Below are 20250 nucleotides of genomic sequence, written 5' to 3'. Positions count from 1 at the left end.
TTTCTCACTATAATTGCCAAGATCTAGTCTTTTCTCTGTTACCTTTCTGCTAAACCTCTGATGAATGCCCTTATCCTATCCTGTCTGAATAATCGTTACTTAATACTCACAGGTTTCCCTGTATAGCAACAGCATCCTCCTTTGCAATCTACCGAAGATTTTGCTGTTAGAATAATTTCACATTCTCCTAGAACAGCGTCTGCTCATCTCCTTCCTAAATCCATCTCCTCACTGCCTATCAAGTTACAGATTACCTACCACCTTCTTACTTTCAAGCCTTTCCACTCATCCGCTCCTTCATACATATCTGCTTTGGTTTCTCGCTATGTCCACTGCTCATCTTCTGCGCCCTGTTCATAATGGTCTGATTTCCTCTACTTTCACATCTACTGCTTTCTCTCACTTCAAATATTTTTCTGTTACTGACTTTTACCTGTGGAACTCCCTCACATTCAATATAAGTCAAACCTGAAAACACACCTGGATGAAGTATTTCAATAGCCTGTACTCATGGCCAGGGCCATGGAGGGGGGGGAGGAGGGGGGGAGAGGCGGAACAAGTGTACCGGGCCTAGTGGCTGTGGGGGCCTGGCCGGTGCTGAAAGTTGGGCCAGTGCCAGGCCCATCTGCGTTCGGCTGCCGGGCTTCTGATTGCCGCTAGGCCCTGGTTCTCCGCAGCTGCAGCGGTTCTCTCTCCAAGCCAGGCCACCTCCCAGGCCTCTCTCTCTCTCACACTGGGCGCCCATCTCCCGCTGATGCGCGCCGGAAGCTGGGACCATGCAGAACTTGGGTCCGACTCCCTGAGACGGAGGTCCGGCATGGGAGAGGAATGTCTGTCAGGAGGCCTGGCATGGGAGAGGGTCTCGCAGCAGCTGGGGAGAGCTGGGGCACCAGGGTCCTGAAATCACTCCCAAGGTAAGTATGTGTTGTTTGTATTTTTTGGGAGGTTTGTATTGTGTAGGGGTATAGTTGTTTGTATTTTGGGGGGTAGTGTTTGTCATGTACGGCACACTTGTGAGCATGTGACTTGCATATGGGACAAGGGTTAATTCACAGCTCACAAGTGGTCCCACTTTTCACCGTCGCAAAGGTCCCTCAATTGGACAATATCTCCCCTACGGGACAAGGGTAAAAACACAGCTCGCAAGCTGTCCCACTCTTCACCTTCGCAAAGATCCCTCAAATTATTATCTCCTCTAAATCCATCCCTATATGCCACATGTCATGAACAGCATACAAGTGGGTATGTGACTTAGATACGCAACCAGGGTTAATACACACGGCTACTCTAGCCAACTCACCTTTCGCCTGCGCAAGGTACTGTGACGGTAGGGGGGTAACCAGCCTCTCAAATAAAGGGTTAAGCCTGTTTGGTTACCCATAATCCATAATAAGGGTTCAAGAAGAGTCCGCTCTTGAGCCTAGTACTGTGTAATGTATAAAATATATTGTGTGAAAATAAAGTATTTTATGTGTTCTTACCTTTCAAGGAGTGCCAGCAAGCAGAAATTGCTGTGGTATAAGTTTCAAGGGGGGAGGGGGGGGAGGGTTGCCGAGAAAGTGTTGTCAGAAGTGTTGTCAGCCTGCCCCCCCCCCCCACGAGCGGGAGATGGGCGCGGGTGAGTGGGGGAAGAGCGTGGTGGTGGTGCTGGTCGCGGCCTTTCCTTCCCCCCCCCCCGTGTGTGTGTGTGTATGGGAGCATGTGTATGGCAGCATGTGTATGGGAGCTAGTGTATAGCAGCAAGTGTATGGCAGCAAGTGTATGGGAGCAAGTGTATGGGAGCAAGTGTATGGCAGCATGTGTATGGGTGTATGGCAGCAAGTGTATGGCAGCAAGTGTATGGCAGCAAGTGTATGGCAGCAAGTGTATGTGTGTATGGGAGCAAGTGTATGGCAGCAAGTGTATGTGTGTATGGGAGCAAGTGTATTGGAGCAAGTGTATGTGTGTATGGGAGCAAGTGTATGGGAGCAAGTGTATGTGTGTATGGGAGCATGTGTATGTGTGTGACACCAGAGGTACCCCCCCAATCAGTCACCCCCCCAATCAGTCACCACCCCCCCAATCAGTCACCACCCCCCCAATCAGTCACCACCACCCCCAGTCAGTCACCCCCCCCCCAGTCAGTCACCCTCTCTCTCTGTGTATCACCCACCCTCTGTGTGTGTCACCCACCACTTCTCCCCTCTGTGTCTCTCCCCCCACACCCTCTCTCTCCCCCACACCCTCTCTCTCCCCACACCCTCTCTCTCCCCCACTCTCTCTCTCTCTCCCCCCCACTCCCTCTCTCTCTCTCTCTCCCCCCACTCTCTCTCTCTCCCCCCCACTCTCTCTCTCTCTCTCTCTCTCTCTCTCCCCCCCCCCACTCTCTCTCCCCCCCCCACTCTCTCTCTCTCTCTCTCCCCACTCTCTCTCTCTCCCCCCCCACTCTCTCTCTCTCCCCCCACTCTCTCTCTCTCTCCCCCCCCACTCTCTCTCTCTCCCCCCACTCTCTCTCTCTCCCCCCACTCTCTCTCTCCCCCCACTCTCTCTCTCTCTCTCTCTCCCCACTCTCTCTCTCTCTCCCCCCACTCTCTCTCTCTTTCCCCCCACTCTCTCTCTCTCTCTCCCCCCACTCTCTCTCTCTCTCTCTCTCTCTCTCTCTCTCTCTCTCTCCCCCCACTCTCTCTCTCTCTCTCTCTCTCTCTCTCTCTCTCTCTCCCCCACTCTCTCTCTCTAACCCCCCCACACCCTGGATCTCTTATTTACCCTATATGTTACTTGCCCTATACTACACCGAAATAACCTATACTGCTGTCTTCCAGATCTGACTCAAGCTTCACACGGAAGACATCGGAACTCCCCCTAACCCAGAAGACAGGTAGGGAACACATATCCCCTCCAATGTATAACATTGCGGGAATGAGGGTATCTGGACATTGAGGGACTGCGGATCAGGTAAGATCCCAGGCGGGATTGCTGCTTTAGATATTATGAAGCGGGGACGTCCAGACACTGGTTAAGAGGTTCAGGAAACTAGTCATTCACACCTGGCTTTTATTTCTAGATCTGACATTTACGCACACACACACACACACACACATGTAACAAGAACTAATTGTAGTATAATGTAATACAATAAATACATTTATGTAAAAAATAAATGTTGTTATGACTAGGAATTTATTAAATGTATTTTATTTATATATTTTATTTTAAAGCGGGCTTGGGGGCGGGACTAGGGGCGGGGTTGGGGGAGGGACTAGGTGGCAAGTAGATTTTTTGGTTGGGCGAGTAGATTTTTGGGTGATTTGTCGAACACTGTATATATATATATATAGTATATACAGTATATGTATATATATATATATATATATATATATATATATATATATATATATATATATACACATAATTTTGTAATCATAGAACCAGACGCTAACAGTTTTGATGACTAAGTTACAGGGACCTAACACTTGAATTCAAAACAGGTGAATCAACTTCAAAACTAATGTAAATACAATGTGATGTAAAGTAACTAGACCAGAGATGCTAAAACGTCCTCATACTGTGGGCCACTCCAGTGTTTTATATACTTACAACTTACATAACATATCCCAAGGACTGGACCTGGAAATAATAATCTACCTTTTAGTCGAGTTAGACTATGCTCACACTGAAGTCTACAGGGACAACAAGTGGTTCATGGATCCAAGTTTGAGAACCACTGGATTAGACCACTTTGAATTAGAGGTCTAGAGGTATATATTTAATATAGATCATTGTCTAAAGAACGATATCCCCATGGGCACGGCACGACAAATTGTAAAAAAAAAGCACTCGCCCAAAACAAAAACTCACATGCCCCCCCCAAAATAACTCTCTCCCCCCATCCCTCATGAGTCTTACCTGCAGCAGGGTGCGGCAGCGGGGTGCGACATCTCCTGCCATTTTCCTGCTTCTCCCCTGCAGCTCCTGTGAAAATGGCTGCGCGGCGTTGCAATAACAATGGCACGCTACGTGACATCACACCCCGCTGCCGCATCCCACCACCGCACGTTCTTAAAAGTGGGCAAAATGCACTTGCCCCAGGCAAGTGGGTGAGTGCATTTGTCGAGCCCTTCTCATGGGGGTGATTTATTTCTCTTGAGAGGGTGGCTCACGGTTGTACATTATACATGTAGTCCTGTGTAATTTCGGTGTTACATGTCTTTCTCCTCCTGTGCAATAATCCCTGTTAAAGGGCAGGTTTGCCAGGAGTAATCATGGGGTTTGCCCTCACTTCATATGTTGTGTATTATTTAGTGAAGAAAGTGACATCAGGCTCTGTGTCCACTAAGAGTGACACAGGGGTGGTGCCTACTGAAGCTATATAATATGCAGAACTTCCTGAATTTAGTGTGTGTGCCTCACCACCTGAGTGAGGTGAGTCTATCCAGCAACCTGTCAGGGCTCTGGCAGTGTTTCTGGCCCTCCCTTTAGGAAGAGGTGTGGAAGACTATACCTCTTACTTCATTAGGGAGTAAGGGAAGAGCTAGACTTGCTTTCAGTGCACTTGGCTGGGAGTGTATGGTCAGGGACTTCCTTTGGGTTGGCAACCTGAGAATGAGTGGCTAGACGACCAGGCACTATGATGGGCGGCTGTCCATGTTTGCTGTTAATAAAGGATGCCAAAGAAAGAGATCGCTTCTGTCCTGATTGTGGAGTCAGTTGGGAAGAATGTGGACATAGAGGTTCTCTTTCAGAGACTCCTCCCTACTATGCTGGGGGTCTGGAAGAGATGGAGGCGCTGTACTATGAGTGAGTATAACTCAGCATTACCTCATAAGCCAGTCCTGATGCCATTCCCCATAATACCATCAAGCGGGAGACTCAGGAGTCCTGTAAGCCAGCAGGTGCACCACACTATAGCCATGTGTAACCAGAGTAGTATTTCCTTAGTGGGCCCTATCTGCGATTGGGGGGGGAAACCCTGTTACATTTTGGAGGCACTGCTGAGATAGGCAACAGCACAGGATTTCAGCTAGGCGAACTGATGTAGGAACATGTATGCTTCCAGGAAAGTGCTGCAGAGTGGAAGGGAGCCTAGAGGTAGTCAGGGGTAGATTGTCTGCTCGCAAAGCACACCCTAGATGCCCCTGATTGGTGTGATATAGTTCTGGAGACATGGCTATTGCTTGGGTCACCTGGAGGAGGGTAGTTGTTTGATGCCTAGTGGGTAGCCTGTTAACTTGGTCAGGAACTCCTGGTATGGGTCAACGCTATGTATAACCGACAATGGGTGACATGTTAAGTACTTTAATGATTATAGCCCTTTGTGTAATTTTCCCGCCTTTTCAGGCACCATTTTGCAGGTCCCCCTTGGCCGCCATTAGGGCTCAATGCATTCTAATGGAGAATCTTGCTGTTTTGGTCCTGTTTCCTGTAAAGACCAGCAGGTGGCGTCCGAGAGGGAGAGCGGCGGTTTCCCATTGAAAGTCAATGGGCCCATTGACTTCAATGGAGTGTCCTCGAATGAGCTTTCCAGGAACGAGTTGGCTGCCGTCCAAACCACGAAACCGCAAAGCGGATACAATGTCCTTTAAAAGAGTTAAATCACTTTGGTCAAGTTCAACGTTAAGTGGCGTGGGAATAAACAGTTCTAGGGCCCCTAGGAATAAAATTCTTTTTGCCCCTAGTTCCTAGACCTCCCCCCACTCGACCACAACCGGGTCCCCGAATCCTGGACCCCCGATAAGGGTCGAACCGAGAAGAGCGGGTCGCGCCATAGGCTTCAATGGCGGCGGCAGAAACAGCTCTGAAAAATGACTAAGTGTGAAATGCTGAATTTTAGGAATCCATATCTCCGGTTCCGGAGGGACCAGAGGATCAAGGTTTGGGGTATCTTTAGTCACTGCTCCGCCATCACTGCAGAACCATCCTTGACCCTCTTGGACCAACCCGACGGTGTATGGACCCCCTTGAAAGTTCGGGACTTTTACCATTGATTCTAATGGGGGAAAAGCCGCATGGTGAAAAAATGACTACGTGTAAAATGTTGAAATGTGTAAGTCCATATCTCCGGTTCTGGAATGCCCAGAGGGATGGGATTTTGGTGGCATGTAGCCAAGGTTCTGGCTTTAATGCATGCCCATTCCCAGCCCCCTCAGACCAACCAGACAGAGTATGGACGAATGTAAAGTTTTGTGGATTTTCTCATAGACTTCAATGGCGGCGGTTCCTCATTGAAAGTCTATGGCAGGAAACTCCATTGACTACAACGGCGGAGTTGCTCCATTGAAACCCATGGCGGCGGAGCCCGTTGTTTTCAATGGGGATTTAGTGAAAAGCTGAGATTTCTTTTTAGCTGAGATTTTTGTATTAAAATGAAAAGTGATTTAAGGTGCATTTGTGTAACTCCGGTTCCAAAGGTCGTAGCACATCTCTTTGTGGACCATATGGTGTCCCAGTTCCGGCCTTGTGAACTGGGAAGTTTGGACCTGCTGGGCCCAACGGAACCGGATATTTTAATACGTTTATGTTTTATGTTTAATACTGTGTCCCAAGGTATGGATAGAATCCAGAGGAAATTCCTTTGCATACCAGGATAGCAGATGGCCCTAGAGGCGACCCAATGTCTAGGACTTAAGTATTGTTCAAAGGGTTTTGTCACCATCACTGTTTACCTGAGGGCGGAGAAGGCCCAAACCAGGGCAGTCTTTAAGTGTCCCATTTCACACCTTTCAACAAAGGTTTTCCTGCCAGAACTCCAAATGGATAGACTGGCTGGCATTCCAGATGCAAATGTGGGGCCTCAGAAATGAGACCCCAGAGTGCTACAGCGCCTGTGCAACTAGCAGGTGGGCATGTATCAAAATGTCTTCCACGTTAGTGAGTGGCTAGAGTTAATTGAAAACCAATCACAGGTACTTAGTGTTAAGGATAGGGGAACAAAGGTTTATAAACTGTTGTCCACCCTATATCCTTTGTCTTCGTTTTCTGATATGTCTTCTTGATATCAGCTGAATTGCTACCTGATTGCTGAGAGAAATGCTATGCAATGTCTTGGGATGACTGCTGTATGAACTGCCAGTCCAGCTGGGACTGTTTCATCATTCCCATCTTTAAGTAAGTGCCTATATTTTGCTGTTATTTGTACATTTTTGTTGTGTTCACTTTTATCAAGGAATAAATTATATTTTATCATATCTAAGTCTCGTCCCAGTTCAAACCCAGTTATATATATATTTATATATTTATATATTTGGTGTAATATTAATAGACTGTGGAAGCTATCGTCACAGGCATATTAATAAAACTGGTGGCAGTGTCGGGATCGAACTGGACCTGGATTACAGTATTCTGTGGGGTACTGTGATCCAGTGGAAACTTGATGGTAATTGCAAGTTCCTGGGACTAAAGATATTGAACACACCATTTTGCAGGTCCCCCTTGGCCGCCATTAGGGCTCAATGCATTCTAATGGAGAATCTTGCTTTTTTGGTCCTGTTTCCTGTAAAGACCAGCAAGTGGCGTCCGAGAGGGAGAGCGGCGGTTTCCCATTGAAAGCCAATGGGCCCATTGACTTCAATGGAGTGTCCTCGAATGAGCTTTCCAGGAACGAGTTGGCTGCCGTCCAAACCACGAAACCGCAAAGCGGATACAATGTCCTTTAAAAGAGTTAAATCACTTTGGTCAAGTTCAACGTTAAGTGGCGTGGGAATAAACAGTTCTAGGGCCCCTAGGAATAAAATTCTTTTTGCCCCATGTTCCTAGACCTCCCCCCACTCGACCACAACCGGGTCCCCGAATCCTGGACCCCCGATAAGGGTCGAACCGAGAAGAGCGGGTCGCACCATAGGCTTCAATGGCGGCGGCAAAAACAGCTCCGAAAAATGACTAAGTGTGAAATGCTGAATTTTAGGAATCCATATCTCCGGTTCCGGAGGGACCAGAGGATCAAGGTTTGGGGTATCTGTAGTCACTGCTCCGGCATCACTGCAGAACCATCCTTGACCCTCTTGGACCAACCCGACGGAGTATGGACCCCCTTGAAAGTTCGGGACTTTTACCATTGATTCTAATGGGGGAAAAGCCGCATGGTGAAAAAATGACTACGTGTAAAATGTTGAAATGTGTAAGTCCATATCTCCGGTTCTGGAACGCCCAGAGGGATGGGATTTGGGTGGCATGTAGCCAAGGTTCCGGCTTTAATGCATGCCCATTCCCAGCCCCCTCAGACCAACCAGACGGAGTATGGACGAATGTAAAGTTTTGTGGATTTTCTCATAGACTTCAATGGCGGCGGTTCCCCATTGAAAGACTATGGCAGGAAACTCCATTGACTACAACGGCGGAGTTGCTCCATTGAAACCCATGGCGGTGGAGCCCGTTGTTTTCAATGGGGATTTTGTGAAAAGCTGAGATTTCTTTTTAGCGGAGATTTTTGTATTAAAATGAAAAATGATTTAAGGTGCATTTGTGTAACTCCGGTTCCGAAGGTTGTAGCATGTCTCTTTTTGGACCATATGGTGTCCCAGTTCCGGCCTTGTGAACTGGGAAGTTTTGATCTGCTGGGCCCAACGGAACCGGATATTTTAATACGTTTATGTTTTATGTTTAATACTGTGTCCCAAGGTATGGATAGAATCCAGAGGAAATTCCTTTGCACCAGGATAGCAGATGGCCCTAGAGGCGACCCAATGTCTAGGACTTAAGTATTGTTCAAAGGGGTTTGTCACCTTCACTGTTTACCTGAGGGCGGAGAAGGCCCAAACCAGGGCAGTCTTTAAGTGTCCCATTTCACACCTTTCAACAAAGGTTTTCCTGCCAGAACTCCAAATGGATATACTGGCTGGCATTCCAGATGCAAATGTGGGGCTTCAGAAATGAGACCCCAGAGTGCTACTGCGCCTGTGCAACTAGCAGGGGGGCATGTATCAAAATGTCTTCCCACGTTAGTGAGTGGCTAGAGTTAATTGAAAACCAATCACAGGTACTTAGTGTTAAGGATAGGGGAACAAAGGTTTATAAACTGTTGTCCACCCTATATCCTTTGTCTTCGTTTTCTGATATGTCTTCTTGATATCAGCTGAATTGCTACCTGATTGCTGAGAGAAATGCTATGCAATGTCTTGGGATGACTGCTGTATGAACTGCCAGTCCAGCTGGGACTGTTTCATCATTCCCATCTTTAAGTAAGTGCCTATATTTTGCTGTTATTTGTACATTTTTGTTGTGTTCACTTTTATCAAGGAATAAATTATATTTTATCATATCTAAGTCTCGTCCCAGTTCAAACCCAGTTATATATATATTTATATATTTGGTGTAATATTAATAGCCTGTGGAAGCTATCGTCACAGTCACGTTCGAGCCAAGGGTGGTCTGGGGAGTCACGGGACACTTCTGAGGAGCGGCCTGTGTTGGCCATGGACTGGGGGGACTGTAATCCTTCGGATGAGGGGTCGGGGAAGGAGGTAGTACCATATGTGAAACCACCCAAGATGAATCCTACTATTTACACCCACATTGTTAGAGGGAGGCATAAGCGTTATGGGGCCTCTACACATTCTAGTATCACATCTGGGGTCTCGTCAGGAGGGGACTCAGAAGGGCATGAGACTGCCCTGGTGGTGAGAAATTAATTGAGGGATCATAGCACTAAGTGGTGGGCTCCGTTATATGAGGGTTACTCTGAATGGTTGGACCGCACTAGATTCATCCTGATGCGAGGAGATGTGATTGATCACTGGTGGGATGTGGGGGTATACTCGGCTGAGGAAGGCCAAGAGGAGCTCGTGAGGAGATGGGATGAGATCCAAAAGGGGATAGTCACCCCTAAAGGGTCTTCTATTTTGTATGACGTTATTGCCCTGAAGAACCACTGTCCTGGGTACTGCCAGGTAAAGCAGGGAACAAAAGGCTGGTGAGAGTAAGTAGGGCTGAGAGAGCCATAGTGGCTAGATATAAGCAGTCTCATGGCTTTGAGTATCCATATATTCCTGAGCCCATAATGCAGGAAATAGAGGACAATCGGGATACCTGGTTAAGAGAAGCGGTGGAGGACTACCTTAAATCTAAGTCTAGTCTCTCTGAGTACTGAACAGAGGCGAGAGTATGTTATCTAATGCGTATCTGGAGTGTAGGCAGGAACACTTACAAGCACAAATTAGAATACAGACCAGAGAGTGGGCCACCTAGATCATATTGTATCACCATTATCGATCACAATGGGCGAGAGGTCAAGAAACCTGATCCCAGGCACTATTACTGAGTGGATTCTCCTAGGGAGTAGTCCGAGAGATGGGAGGGTAAAGTGAATATGCTCTGTATTACAGTAATGCACTTGTAGTATGTATCTGTACTTTGTATTAATGTCGTTTTTGTATTGTTATGTTGCAGGTTGTCTGTTTGAAGGAAGACCCAGCAAAATTTAGAACCAAGTGGGGACCATTGGATCCACAGAGAGAGATTGTAGCCCTGTGTAATTTTGGGGTTACATGTCTTTCTCCTCCTGTGCAATAATCCCTGTTAAAGGGCAGGTTTGCCAGTAGTAATCATGGGGTTTGCCCTCACTTCATATGTTGTGTACTATTTAGTGAAGGAAGTGACATCAGGCTCTGTGTCCACTAACAGTGACACAGGGGTGGTGCCTACTGAAGCTATATAATATGCAGCACTTCCTGAATTTAGTGTGTGTGCCTCACCATCTGAGTGAGGTGAGTCTATCCGGCAACCTGTCAGGGCTCTGGCAGTGTTTGTGGCCCTCCCTTTAGGGAGTGGTGTGGAAGACGATACCTCTTACTTCATTAGGGAGTAGGGGAAGAGTTAGACCTGCTTTCCGTGCACTTGGCTGGGAGTGTATGGTCAGGGACTTCTTTTGGGTTGGCAACCTGAGAATGAGTGGCTAGACGACCAGCCACTATGATGGGCGGCTGTCCGTGTCTGCTGTTAATAAAGGATGCCAAAGGAAGATATCGCTTCTGTCCTATGTGTGGAATCACTAAGGAAGAAGGTGCACATAGAGGTTCTCTTTCAGAGACTCCTCCCTGTTACGCTGGGGGTCTGGAAGAGATGGGGGCGCTGTACCATGAGTGAGTATAACTCAGCATTACCTCATAAGCCAGTCCTGATGCCATTCCCCATAATACCATCAAGCGGGAGACTCAGGAGTCCTGTAAGCCAGCAGGTGCACCACACTATAGCCATGTGTAACCAGAGTAGTATTTCCCTAGGGGGCTCTATCTGCGATTGGGGAAGGGGGGGGTGAGGGCCCGTTACATACAGTAGGACTTTTCTTTGGTTTGTGTCACTCGTGGTTTTTCCCAGATGCTTCTCATTTAGGTTGTTCAGAGCTAAAAGCTCCATTATCTGTAGACTCCAGGTTTAGAGTCTGGATGTATTATGCACTTACTATGTGCATATACTAAATGGCATATCTGGATGAGCGAGAGAGCAAATCAAAGACATCAACCAGACTTTGTGGACACTTTGGCTGTTTTTTTGTCTGTTTTTATTTTCTGTGTGTTCAGGGCCACCAACAGAAACCATTGGGCCATGAAGCAGAGCACCACCCCTCCCCCCATGGCCCCCTGCCCTATATATACTGTAAGGAGGTAATGGACCTGGGGGAGGGAGAGGGGATATGAGGAGGTAGGAGGTAATGGACCTTCGGGGGGGGGGGGTCTGCTAACGATGCTGATGAAATGTTGAGGGTACCTTTCTGCCATTCTAGCTTATATCTGCCTGAAGTTTCAACCAAATTGGTGCAGTGCCCATCCTGGATTTTTTTTTTTTTTTTTTTAAGTAATAAAAATATTAAATGGTACATCTCATCGATCGGATCCTTGATACAAATCATTAAATGTACTTTGCAACTAGTACAACAATTTGCTTGAGCCGTTTCAGAGAAAATAAATATTTTAAAGGAAAATAAATTGGTGACCGAGGTAACAAACAGCATTGTACAGCAACAGATTGTAGATTTACTTTGTCAACTAGGTGGCAATGATAATTATTCAGTGCGCAATAAGTTTTTGATATAGGTGAATAGGTTTTCCACGGTACCCACGGTGTCAGTATAACTGTTCATACATCACATTCTTGAGAACAATTAGTGTTGTGCGTTCTATTTTTGTTTTCAACTTTCGGACAGTTGGTTGCAAATGAGATTGTCATTATTACAGTTTGGGATATAATATTAAACGTATTAATTTTCAAGTCGCATTAATGTGAGAGTTGAAGTGGTATTCGGTATTTACTGTACATTTGTGTTTGACTTCAAGAAAAGGGCTTGATCGTTGTGACAGACAATAGCCGCCTTTCTGGACAACTGCGTTGCCGGTGCTTTGATTGTCAGTGGAAACTAGGCTTATTTATAGCAACTAGCAGACGATAGCGTGAGAATTAAATTGCCCAGAAATTACCGTTTTTAACTGAAATTTGAGAATACTAGGACACTTTGCAGACAAAATCCCCGAATTGATGGTGTTTCAATTCTTGTTTGGCCCGTGTTTCACTCCGTGTTATGAGTCTTTGTCCTATTAGGTTTACTCGCTCATCCCATTACGCGGTATAAAATATATGGCGTTTTCCTAGTTACTGTATATATGTCAATTCATTTTGTACGTACGCTTGAATAAATGTTTATAACTGAAGGAATGTAACAAAAATATCTTTTAAGAGACAGGATTTCCACTCCTCATAAATCAATTGGAATTAAAAATTAATATTCACTTTAATGCATCCAATACAACCAGTAAAGAATACCCCTTGCATCACTAGATCTCCAGTAGTTTGTACAGAGAGATGTTTATGACACCTAAAAGCTTTCCTGCCTGCAGACTCCCTGGATAATACACTCCATTTGCACCGATTCCCAGCATGGGCCATTTTTAAAGATGAGGTCACGGCGCTAGATGTAGGATAGATTACAGAGAGCGTTGTGCTGAATGGTACAACTGCCGACTCCCCCACGTTTAACAGATGCTCTGCTAGAGGAGCAGGCTATGCCTATAGTTCTGCCACACAGCCAGCTTACAGTGCAGGGCTGCCAACTGGACCCCATGCTTCCCCAAAGCATTATGGGATTTGTAGACCAGTCCCATCCGCCTGGGTTTATTTGGCAACCCAATTCCAGCAATCACCTCTGCCCAACATGGGGTGCGCAAGCGCAGACTTTGAAGGCATCTTTAAATAGTTTTATACCCATGGTTGAAGTATAATGGTACTAAGGGGTGCAGCCTAACACTACTTTTTCATTTCAGTCCCTGGGTGCCATTACTTTTTGACATTTTTTTTATTATTAACATACTAATTGTTCTTCTTTCTATTTAAAGAAAAGGTGATTTTTTTATTATGAACTATCTTTTCCTTTCCATGTATAAACATTGTATACATCTTTCTAGTATATGGTCAAATTAGCATTGCCTTAATGCTAAATAAATGTCTATTTTTATTTATTTTGTTAGTCAGACTCAGTACCACTACTTTTTAACGAAGTCACTACGGCCACTGAGTGATACAGATTTCTGCCTGCTTTGGAGACAACAGTATGTGTAGACAACCAATGAAACTGCACTCATTTAAAGCAATAACTATTATTCTATTTATCATTTATTAATACGGAAACACTGCAACAGGGGTGGACAACTCCAGTCCTAAAGGACCACCAACAGGTCAGCTTTTCAGGATATCCCCGCTTCAGCACAGGTGGTGCAGTCATAATGACTGAGTCACCTGTGCTGAAGCAGGGATACCCTGAAAACCTGACCTGTTGGTGGCCCTTGAGGATTGGAATTGCCCACCCCTGGCATGGAGACAAAAACAGGACTCAAGACAGTGGAGCCAATAAGTTTAAAATGATGCTAAAATCTTGTCCACATTGGAATGGGGCGGCTCAGATTGCTATTTTTAACGCCACATCCGGCAGTGAAGGAGTTACACCAATGAACTTTGCGTTCACTGACTTGTTGACTAAGCCACCTGTGCTGAAGCAGCGATATCCTCAAAACCTAACCTGTTGGTGGCACTTGATGACTGTACAGTAGTTAGCCACACCTGTTCTACAACAACAACAACCTATTCAGTAGCCCAGTACAAGGAGTGAGGGGTGGGGGAGAAACACTGTGATGTAGTAATAACACAGAATAACTCAAATACAATATACATGGGGGATTCTGGTCCTGGGAGCTTACAATCTACAGGTCTATGCAACGGTTGCATTTGCCTCCAACACCAACGGGATCACATCATTGATTGCTTTTATGCAGCGGTCATGAATAGTGCGGAGTATCACATCTTTTTCACACATTCCTCAGAAAAAGGGACGGATGTTAAAAGGATTATCTCTTTCTGCTATTTTTATATTCTACTTGCCTTGGACATAGATTCTGTAGTTGTACTCCGGTGATAGCACTATATCCTCTAACTTTAACAAATAAAGCTGTAGCAACAGTAATGCAAAAAACCCACAGCATCTGATTCATTAAATGAAAAAAATCACCATTTTACAGCTAGTAGATCGGTCACCGTAAGTCCTCATTTCCCCAAATCCAGCGACACAAACTAATGTTAAAATAATTAGCAAATGTAAAACCGTTAAATGCGTATTTTTGTATTTATTTTTTACCTATTACACTAAAAATCTTCAGGGTGAAATGCACTAAATAAAAAGCATTATTGAAATGTATTGGCTAACGAATAGAGCGTATTTCTTAAAGAACAACTGCTTTATGAGTAGGTAGAAATATATTTACCGAAATATCGCAAGTTATTTATTTATTAAAGTCTTCTTGGAAGAAAACAAAAAAAATACTATTTGGCCGTTTGGCAGCTGGAAAAATGTGATAAATGACCCCCCTGTATTTCCCGTGACCAGATATTCTATTCATATGTAGAACACTTCCCAAACAACCTTCAAATGAAGAGTTTAAAAAGAAAGGCGGTGGCCCCATGATTTAGGCGATTGCAAATAGGGGAGCATCTGTCACGTATATAAACCTAATGTCCTGGCATAACTTATGGAGAATATTACATAAACACGATTAACACAATACTAAATAAACATATAGTCCGTGCGAGATACTGTTGTTGTATCATGATGGATTTTTCTCATGTACCTTAAAAGATTGTCAGAATACGGGAAAGGCGCCTTCATGTCTGCAGTGCATTGCTTTATTTTAACCCTTTGTCTGCCAGATGGGCTTGCAAGGCATTGACAATCGATATGTTACTGGCCTCTCTGGCAGAGAAAAGGTTACGTTTAACCAATTTGCTGCTAGAGGGGCCTGAAATCCATTGCCACACTTATCCTCTAGTACAGTGGGGCGCAAACTGGGGGGGCGCCAGACTTTTTTTGGGAGGGGTGAGGCGCGGCTCACTTACCCCGCTTCTGTGTCCACTCGTCTCCGTAGAAAAGGACGTAAAATGCCGCCACGGGGTGATGTGACGAGACATCACATGACCCCGTGGCGGCATTTTACGCCCTTTGACATGGAACGGCGGCGTCAAATGACGCTATGGGTCATTTGACACCAAAGGGGGGGGGCGTGACAAAGGGGGAGAGCAGGCAGGGTGAGGCGCAGTGCAGGAAGTTTGCGCACCCCTTCTCTAGTACAGTGATTTCTAACCTTTTTTTGGTCAATGAATACTATATTGTGACACTCTGCAGATCCCCAACCCTCTCTAATAGCGCATCTGAGATGAGGAGCATTGTAAGGAACCCCAACCCTCTCTAATAGCGCGTCTGAGACCAGATGCATTGTAAGGAACCCCAACCTTCTCTAATAGCGCGTCTGAGATGAGGAGCATTGTACAGACCCCAACCCTCTCTAATCGCGTATTTGAGATCAGATGCATTGTAAGGAACCCCAACCTTCTCTAATTGCATGTCTGAGATTAGCTGCATTGTAAGGAACCCCAACCCTCTCTAATCGCGGAGACTAGATACATTGTAAAACCTTTTGTTTTTAGTACAATTTTCAAATGATCTGAAAATTGTAGGGAACCCTTAGGGATGCCCGCGGAACCCCAGATGAAAATCACTGCTGTAGTAAGATGTTGAACAAGAGACTGCGATCTACTTACCAACATCTCCCGGCTGCAAAACTAGCAGATAAAAAAAATCTGCACCAGATTTATCAAAGGAAAAGGACCAAACTGCTTTTAGTGGGATTCTTTTTCTTTGATAAATTACATGCGTTTTTTTTATTTTTCCTCCAATTTTGCAATGAGTTTTACCTGGAGACTCTGACCCCTCTATGAAATTAGCTCAGCAATTTTAGGTTGTTGATAGGTGGCAAATTAGGTCACCCTGACGCAAAACCGGGGACAAAAACAAAAAAAAACAGCACCAGAATTATACAATGAATGTCACTGCTTTCAATGGGATTTTCTTCATGGAGAAATCCGGTGCTGTTCTCCCCTCCCTACCCTCACCACTAACAATGCAGCTGACACACTTTTAGTAGGTATGTAGTATGTAGAGATGTGGACAAGCAAAGCCTTACCTCGTTTAGCAGGAACACACTGGAATTGGAAAGCGACATGCACGTCTGATGCTTCACTTGCAGGCAGAGAGACGGAGAACTGGAGACCTGGTTGCCAGCAGCATCTGATCGCTCACAGATCAGAGCACACACGGCTACTGCAAGCCCAGCCCACAGGATTTGTATCTTTCTAACTCGACTTAGTGCAAACCCAGCCCACAAGACCCAGGCACCACCATCATCCATCCATCCATCATCCCCATTATCACCACCCCTACTATACAAACGCACGTTCCTGCAAGTTCATCCAAGGACTTTTCCTGAAAGTTTCCCGTTTAATCGCCCTTACAACTCTAGCTGATTTTCGGACAGAATTTTAGCTTCCGCAGTCTCGCTGGTAAAAATCAGTATTTTTCTTGTAAAGAGCCTTTTTTTGTTGTTGTTTTTTTATCCACGATCTCGCTGATTTTGGCCTTTTGAAGGTTGATCTCTTTGGTTTAACCAGAGAATAAAGCTTGGTCCCCACTGGCTGCTGCAGCGCTCGCTACGGCGGGCGCTGCGGGAACAAGAGCCGCCTCTCAATGGGGCCGGGCCCACTGCGAGGGGGGCCGCTGCACGGCGAGTTTTTCTTCCAGACCCGAAAATTGAGAGGGATACGGGCGACGGAGCGCTAGGCCACGCCCCCGGCAGTTCAGCTAATGAGGGCGAAGCTGTCGGGTGACGTCACGGCCGCGCCCCCGTCACTCCCCTGTCATGCCCCCATGTCTTTCCCCCTGCAGCTCTCTGCAGACCGGGGAATTCGGCTGCACGCGCCGCCAGCCTGGCAGGTGCGCGTGCAGCGCAGGCAGCAGGGCCGTAGCCTAAGGTGTGTGTACACTACCTCTTTGGTTTAACCAGAGAATAAGGTGTGCGTACCGTACCTCTTTGGTTTAACCATAGAATAAGGTGTGTGTACACTACCTCTTTGGTTTAACCAGAGAATAAGGCTTGGTCCCCACTGGCTGCTGCAGCGCTCGCTATGGTGGGTGCTGCGGGGACAAGAGCCGCCTCTCAATGGGGCCGGGCCCACAGTTTTTCTTCCAGACCCAAAAATTGAGATGGACACGAGCGATGGAGCGCTAGGCCATGCCCCGCCCGGCGGTTCAGCCAATGATGGCGAACATGCCGGGTGACGTCATGGCTGCGCCCCGCCACGCCCCCCTGTCTTTCCCCCTGCAGCTCACTGCAGACCAGGTAATTCGGCTGCACGCGCATCAAGCCTCGCAGGTGCGCGTGCAGCGCAGGCACTGGGGTCGTAGCCTAAGGTGTGCGTACACTACCTCATTAGTTTACCCAGAGAATAAGGTGTGCGTACACTACCTCATTAGTTTACCCAGAGAATAAGGTGTGTGTACACTACCTCATTAGTTTACCCAGAGAATAAGGTGTGTGTACACTACCTCTTTGGTTTAACCAGAGAATAAGGTGTGTGTACCGTACCTCTTTGGTTTAACCAGAGAATAAGGTGTGTGTACACTACCTCATTAGTTTACCCAGAGAATAAGGTGTGTGTACACTACCTCATTAGTTTACCCAGAGAATAAGGTGTGTGTACACTCTTCATCAGTTTACCCAGAGAATAAGGTGTGTGTACACTACCTCTTTGGTTTAACCAGAGAATAAGGTGTGTGTACACTACCTCTTTGGTTTAACCAGAGAATAAGGTGTGTGTACACTATCTCTTTGGTTTAACCAGAGAATAAGGTGTGTGTACACTACCTCTTTGGTTTAACCAGAGAATAAGGTGTGTGTACACTACCTCTTTGGTTTAACCAGAGAATAAGGTGTGTGTACACTACCTCTTTGGTTTAACCAGAGAATAAGGTGTGTGTACACTACCTCTTTGGTTTAACCAGAGAATAAGGTGTGGGTACACTACCTCTTTGGTTTAAAAACCAGGAGCATCTCTAATCATCTTTCCACACCCCTTTTTTTTTAAACTTTTTTTATTTAGTTTAAAAATAGTCACTTCTTTTTTGTTTTTTTAGAACATAAATATTGCAGAAATCTTTCTAAAATGAGGGTACGAACTTTTGCAATATATAGCAATGATTTCTTGAAGTTAGACACAGTACAATACAACTACTTTTATAAAGCGCTTTAAATGAGCAATCCATGCAATATCCTACAGTACATGTGTGTTTATTTTTTAATAAATCAGTTCTGTAATATTAGATCATACTAACTGCATTTTTTTTCAATTAACATCCCCCTCTTAGAGCTGCAGTTCAAGCTGTTGTTTTTAAATGTATTTTTTTCATTCAATATGTGCATCAATACAATCTACACACTGACAAATGATTAGCTAAGTTGCTGATCGATCCTTTCTCCTGTAATCGATCGCTGAAATTCGGCTGGGGGTTCACTAAATGCATCTTGGGTAATCTTCTTCTGCACTGACTGCCCTAAATTCTGTGAGGAAGATCATGTGACCAGGCAGGCACTAGATTCAATTGGATCACTGCTAGAGAGGGCAGGGCTCAAAAACGTGATGCTGTTTCAGAAGGGGAAGGGGATGTGACTTTGTATATGGTTGCTATAGGAACAAAAATGCTTGTTACATTAGAATAAATTAAAAATGTCTTTACAATTATTATTTTAATTTTAAATGCTACAAGTATTTTCTCGTAGTACAGAACTGATTTATTTATGATAAAAAAAACACATGTAGGATATTGCTTGAACTGCAGCTTTAATGTCATTGTTAATGAGTTTTAAAGCATCCTTCGATTTCTATAAAAGGTTTTAGCCACTTCCCCAGCAGTGCAAGATCTTTGCAACACTTTCCTGTTTGTGATAATTTGTTGCAAATGTTCCCATCAGCTTAAACTGTAAAAATAGACAATGTTACAAGGATACATTGTAGCTGCTGAGTTACAGTGAGTGAAAGATTGGTTGAAACTGAAAGGCGGCTATTAAGCCACCCAGGGAAGCAGGATCATTGCTGATCAATCACGAATTGATCAGCATCTTAGGTAATTCGTTTTCAATAAAGGTAATCAGAAGATTTTTATTTATTTTTTAGATGCCGCTTGGACTGCCTCTTTAACTATTGTGTTTTATCACTTTAGTGTCATAGAGTCCAGAATCACAAACACATTATGCTTTGTTGTGTCACTGTCTCCCTGGCACTGAAGGGGTCAAACCCTCCCTTCCCCCCTGTCCCCTTTAATTTCAATTAGATCACATTTTTCTAAATTGCCTTTGCTGTATCTCTTGGCCCTGCTCACATACTCTATTGTGACCTCGCCTCTCTCCTGGAGAAATTGAGATGTGCCGGTTTAGGATCCTCCTAAATTGGGTTGATCTAAAAAAAAAAAATGCTTCATAACTCAGTCCTGACCAACACAACTTTGGAGGCGTTACTGCATTCATTCTTCAGTTTGGCAAACGTCTTTACCAAGACGATGTTCTGTATTTTCTACTCTATTTCTCATTTTTCTCAGATAGACTTTAGGACGCTAGTTTTCCAAGCTATTAGACATAATGTATAAACCAATGTTCAGATTGGTATAGCCTGTGTTGCAAGGCTGAATGCTTTGGCATGAAAGTAATTCTTGCAGATGTCCCATGGTTGGTCAGCTATGGAAACACCTAGCGCTACTGACCGTGCTATGTAACATTAGTTACAGTAAACATCACACCAGTATATTGACATCATTTTTTAAAGTTGTCTCGGGCATGCTTGTAAATACTGTAAACTGAGACTAAAGGACTTGTTTTGCTTAACTTATCTTCTGCTTTCTTTGTCGTCCTACCATGTTAA

General features: G+C 45.2%; 1 protein-coding gene across 2 annotated transcripts in view; it reads right to left on the bottom strand.

The window, feature by feature from the left end:
- Positions 1-16605, bottom strand: part of CACNB3 (calcium voltage-gated channel auxiliary subunit beta 3) — a 199193-nt gene extending 182588 nt beyond the window's left edge. The window contains exon 1 of one of the 2 annotated variants that reach the window (XM_075591223.1): positions 16467-16605. In XM_075591223.1, the coding sequence (XP_075447338.1) occupies positions 16467-16505 (39 nt within the window). In that variant the 5' untranslated portion in view covers positions 16506-16605. The remainder of the gene's footprint in view (positions 1-16466) is intronic. The other variant, XM_075591220.1, reaches the window with a different exon arrangement.
- Between the last annotated feature and the right edge of the window lie 3645 nt (positions 16606-20250).

Source organism: Ascaphus truei, chromosome 3 (assembly GCF_040206685.1).
Source record: "Ascaphus truei isolate aAscTru1 chromosome 3, aAscTru1.hap1, whole genome shotgun sequence".
NCBI classification, from domain to species: Eukaryota; Metazoa; Chordata; class Amphibia; order Anura; family Ascaphidae; genus Ascaphus; species Ascaphus truei.
The sequence above is the reverse complement of the archived record's forward strand: the minus strand, read 5'-3'. Positions and strand labels throughout refer to the sequence as shown.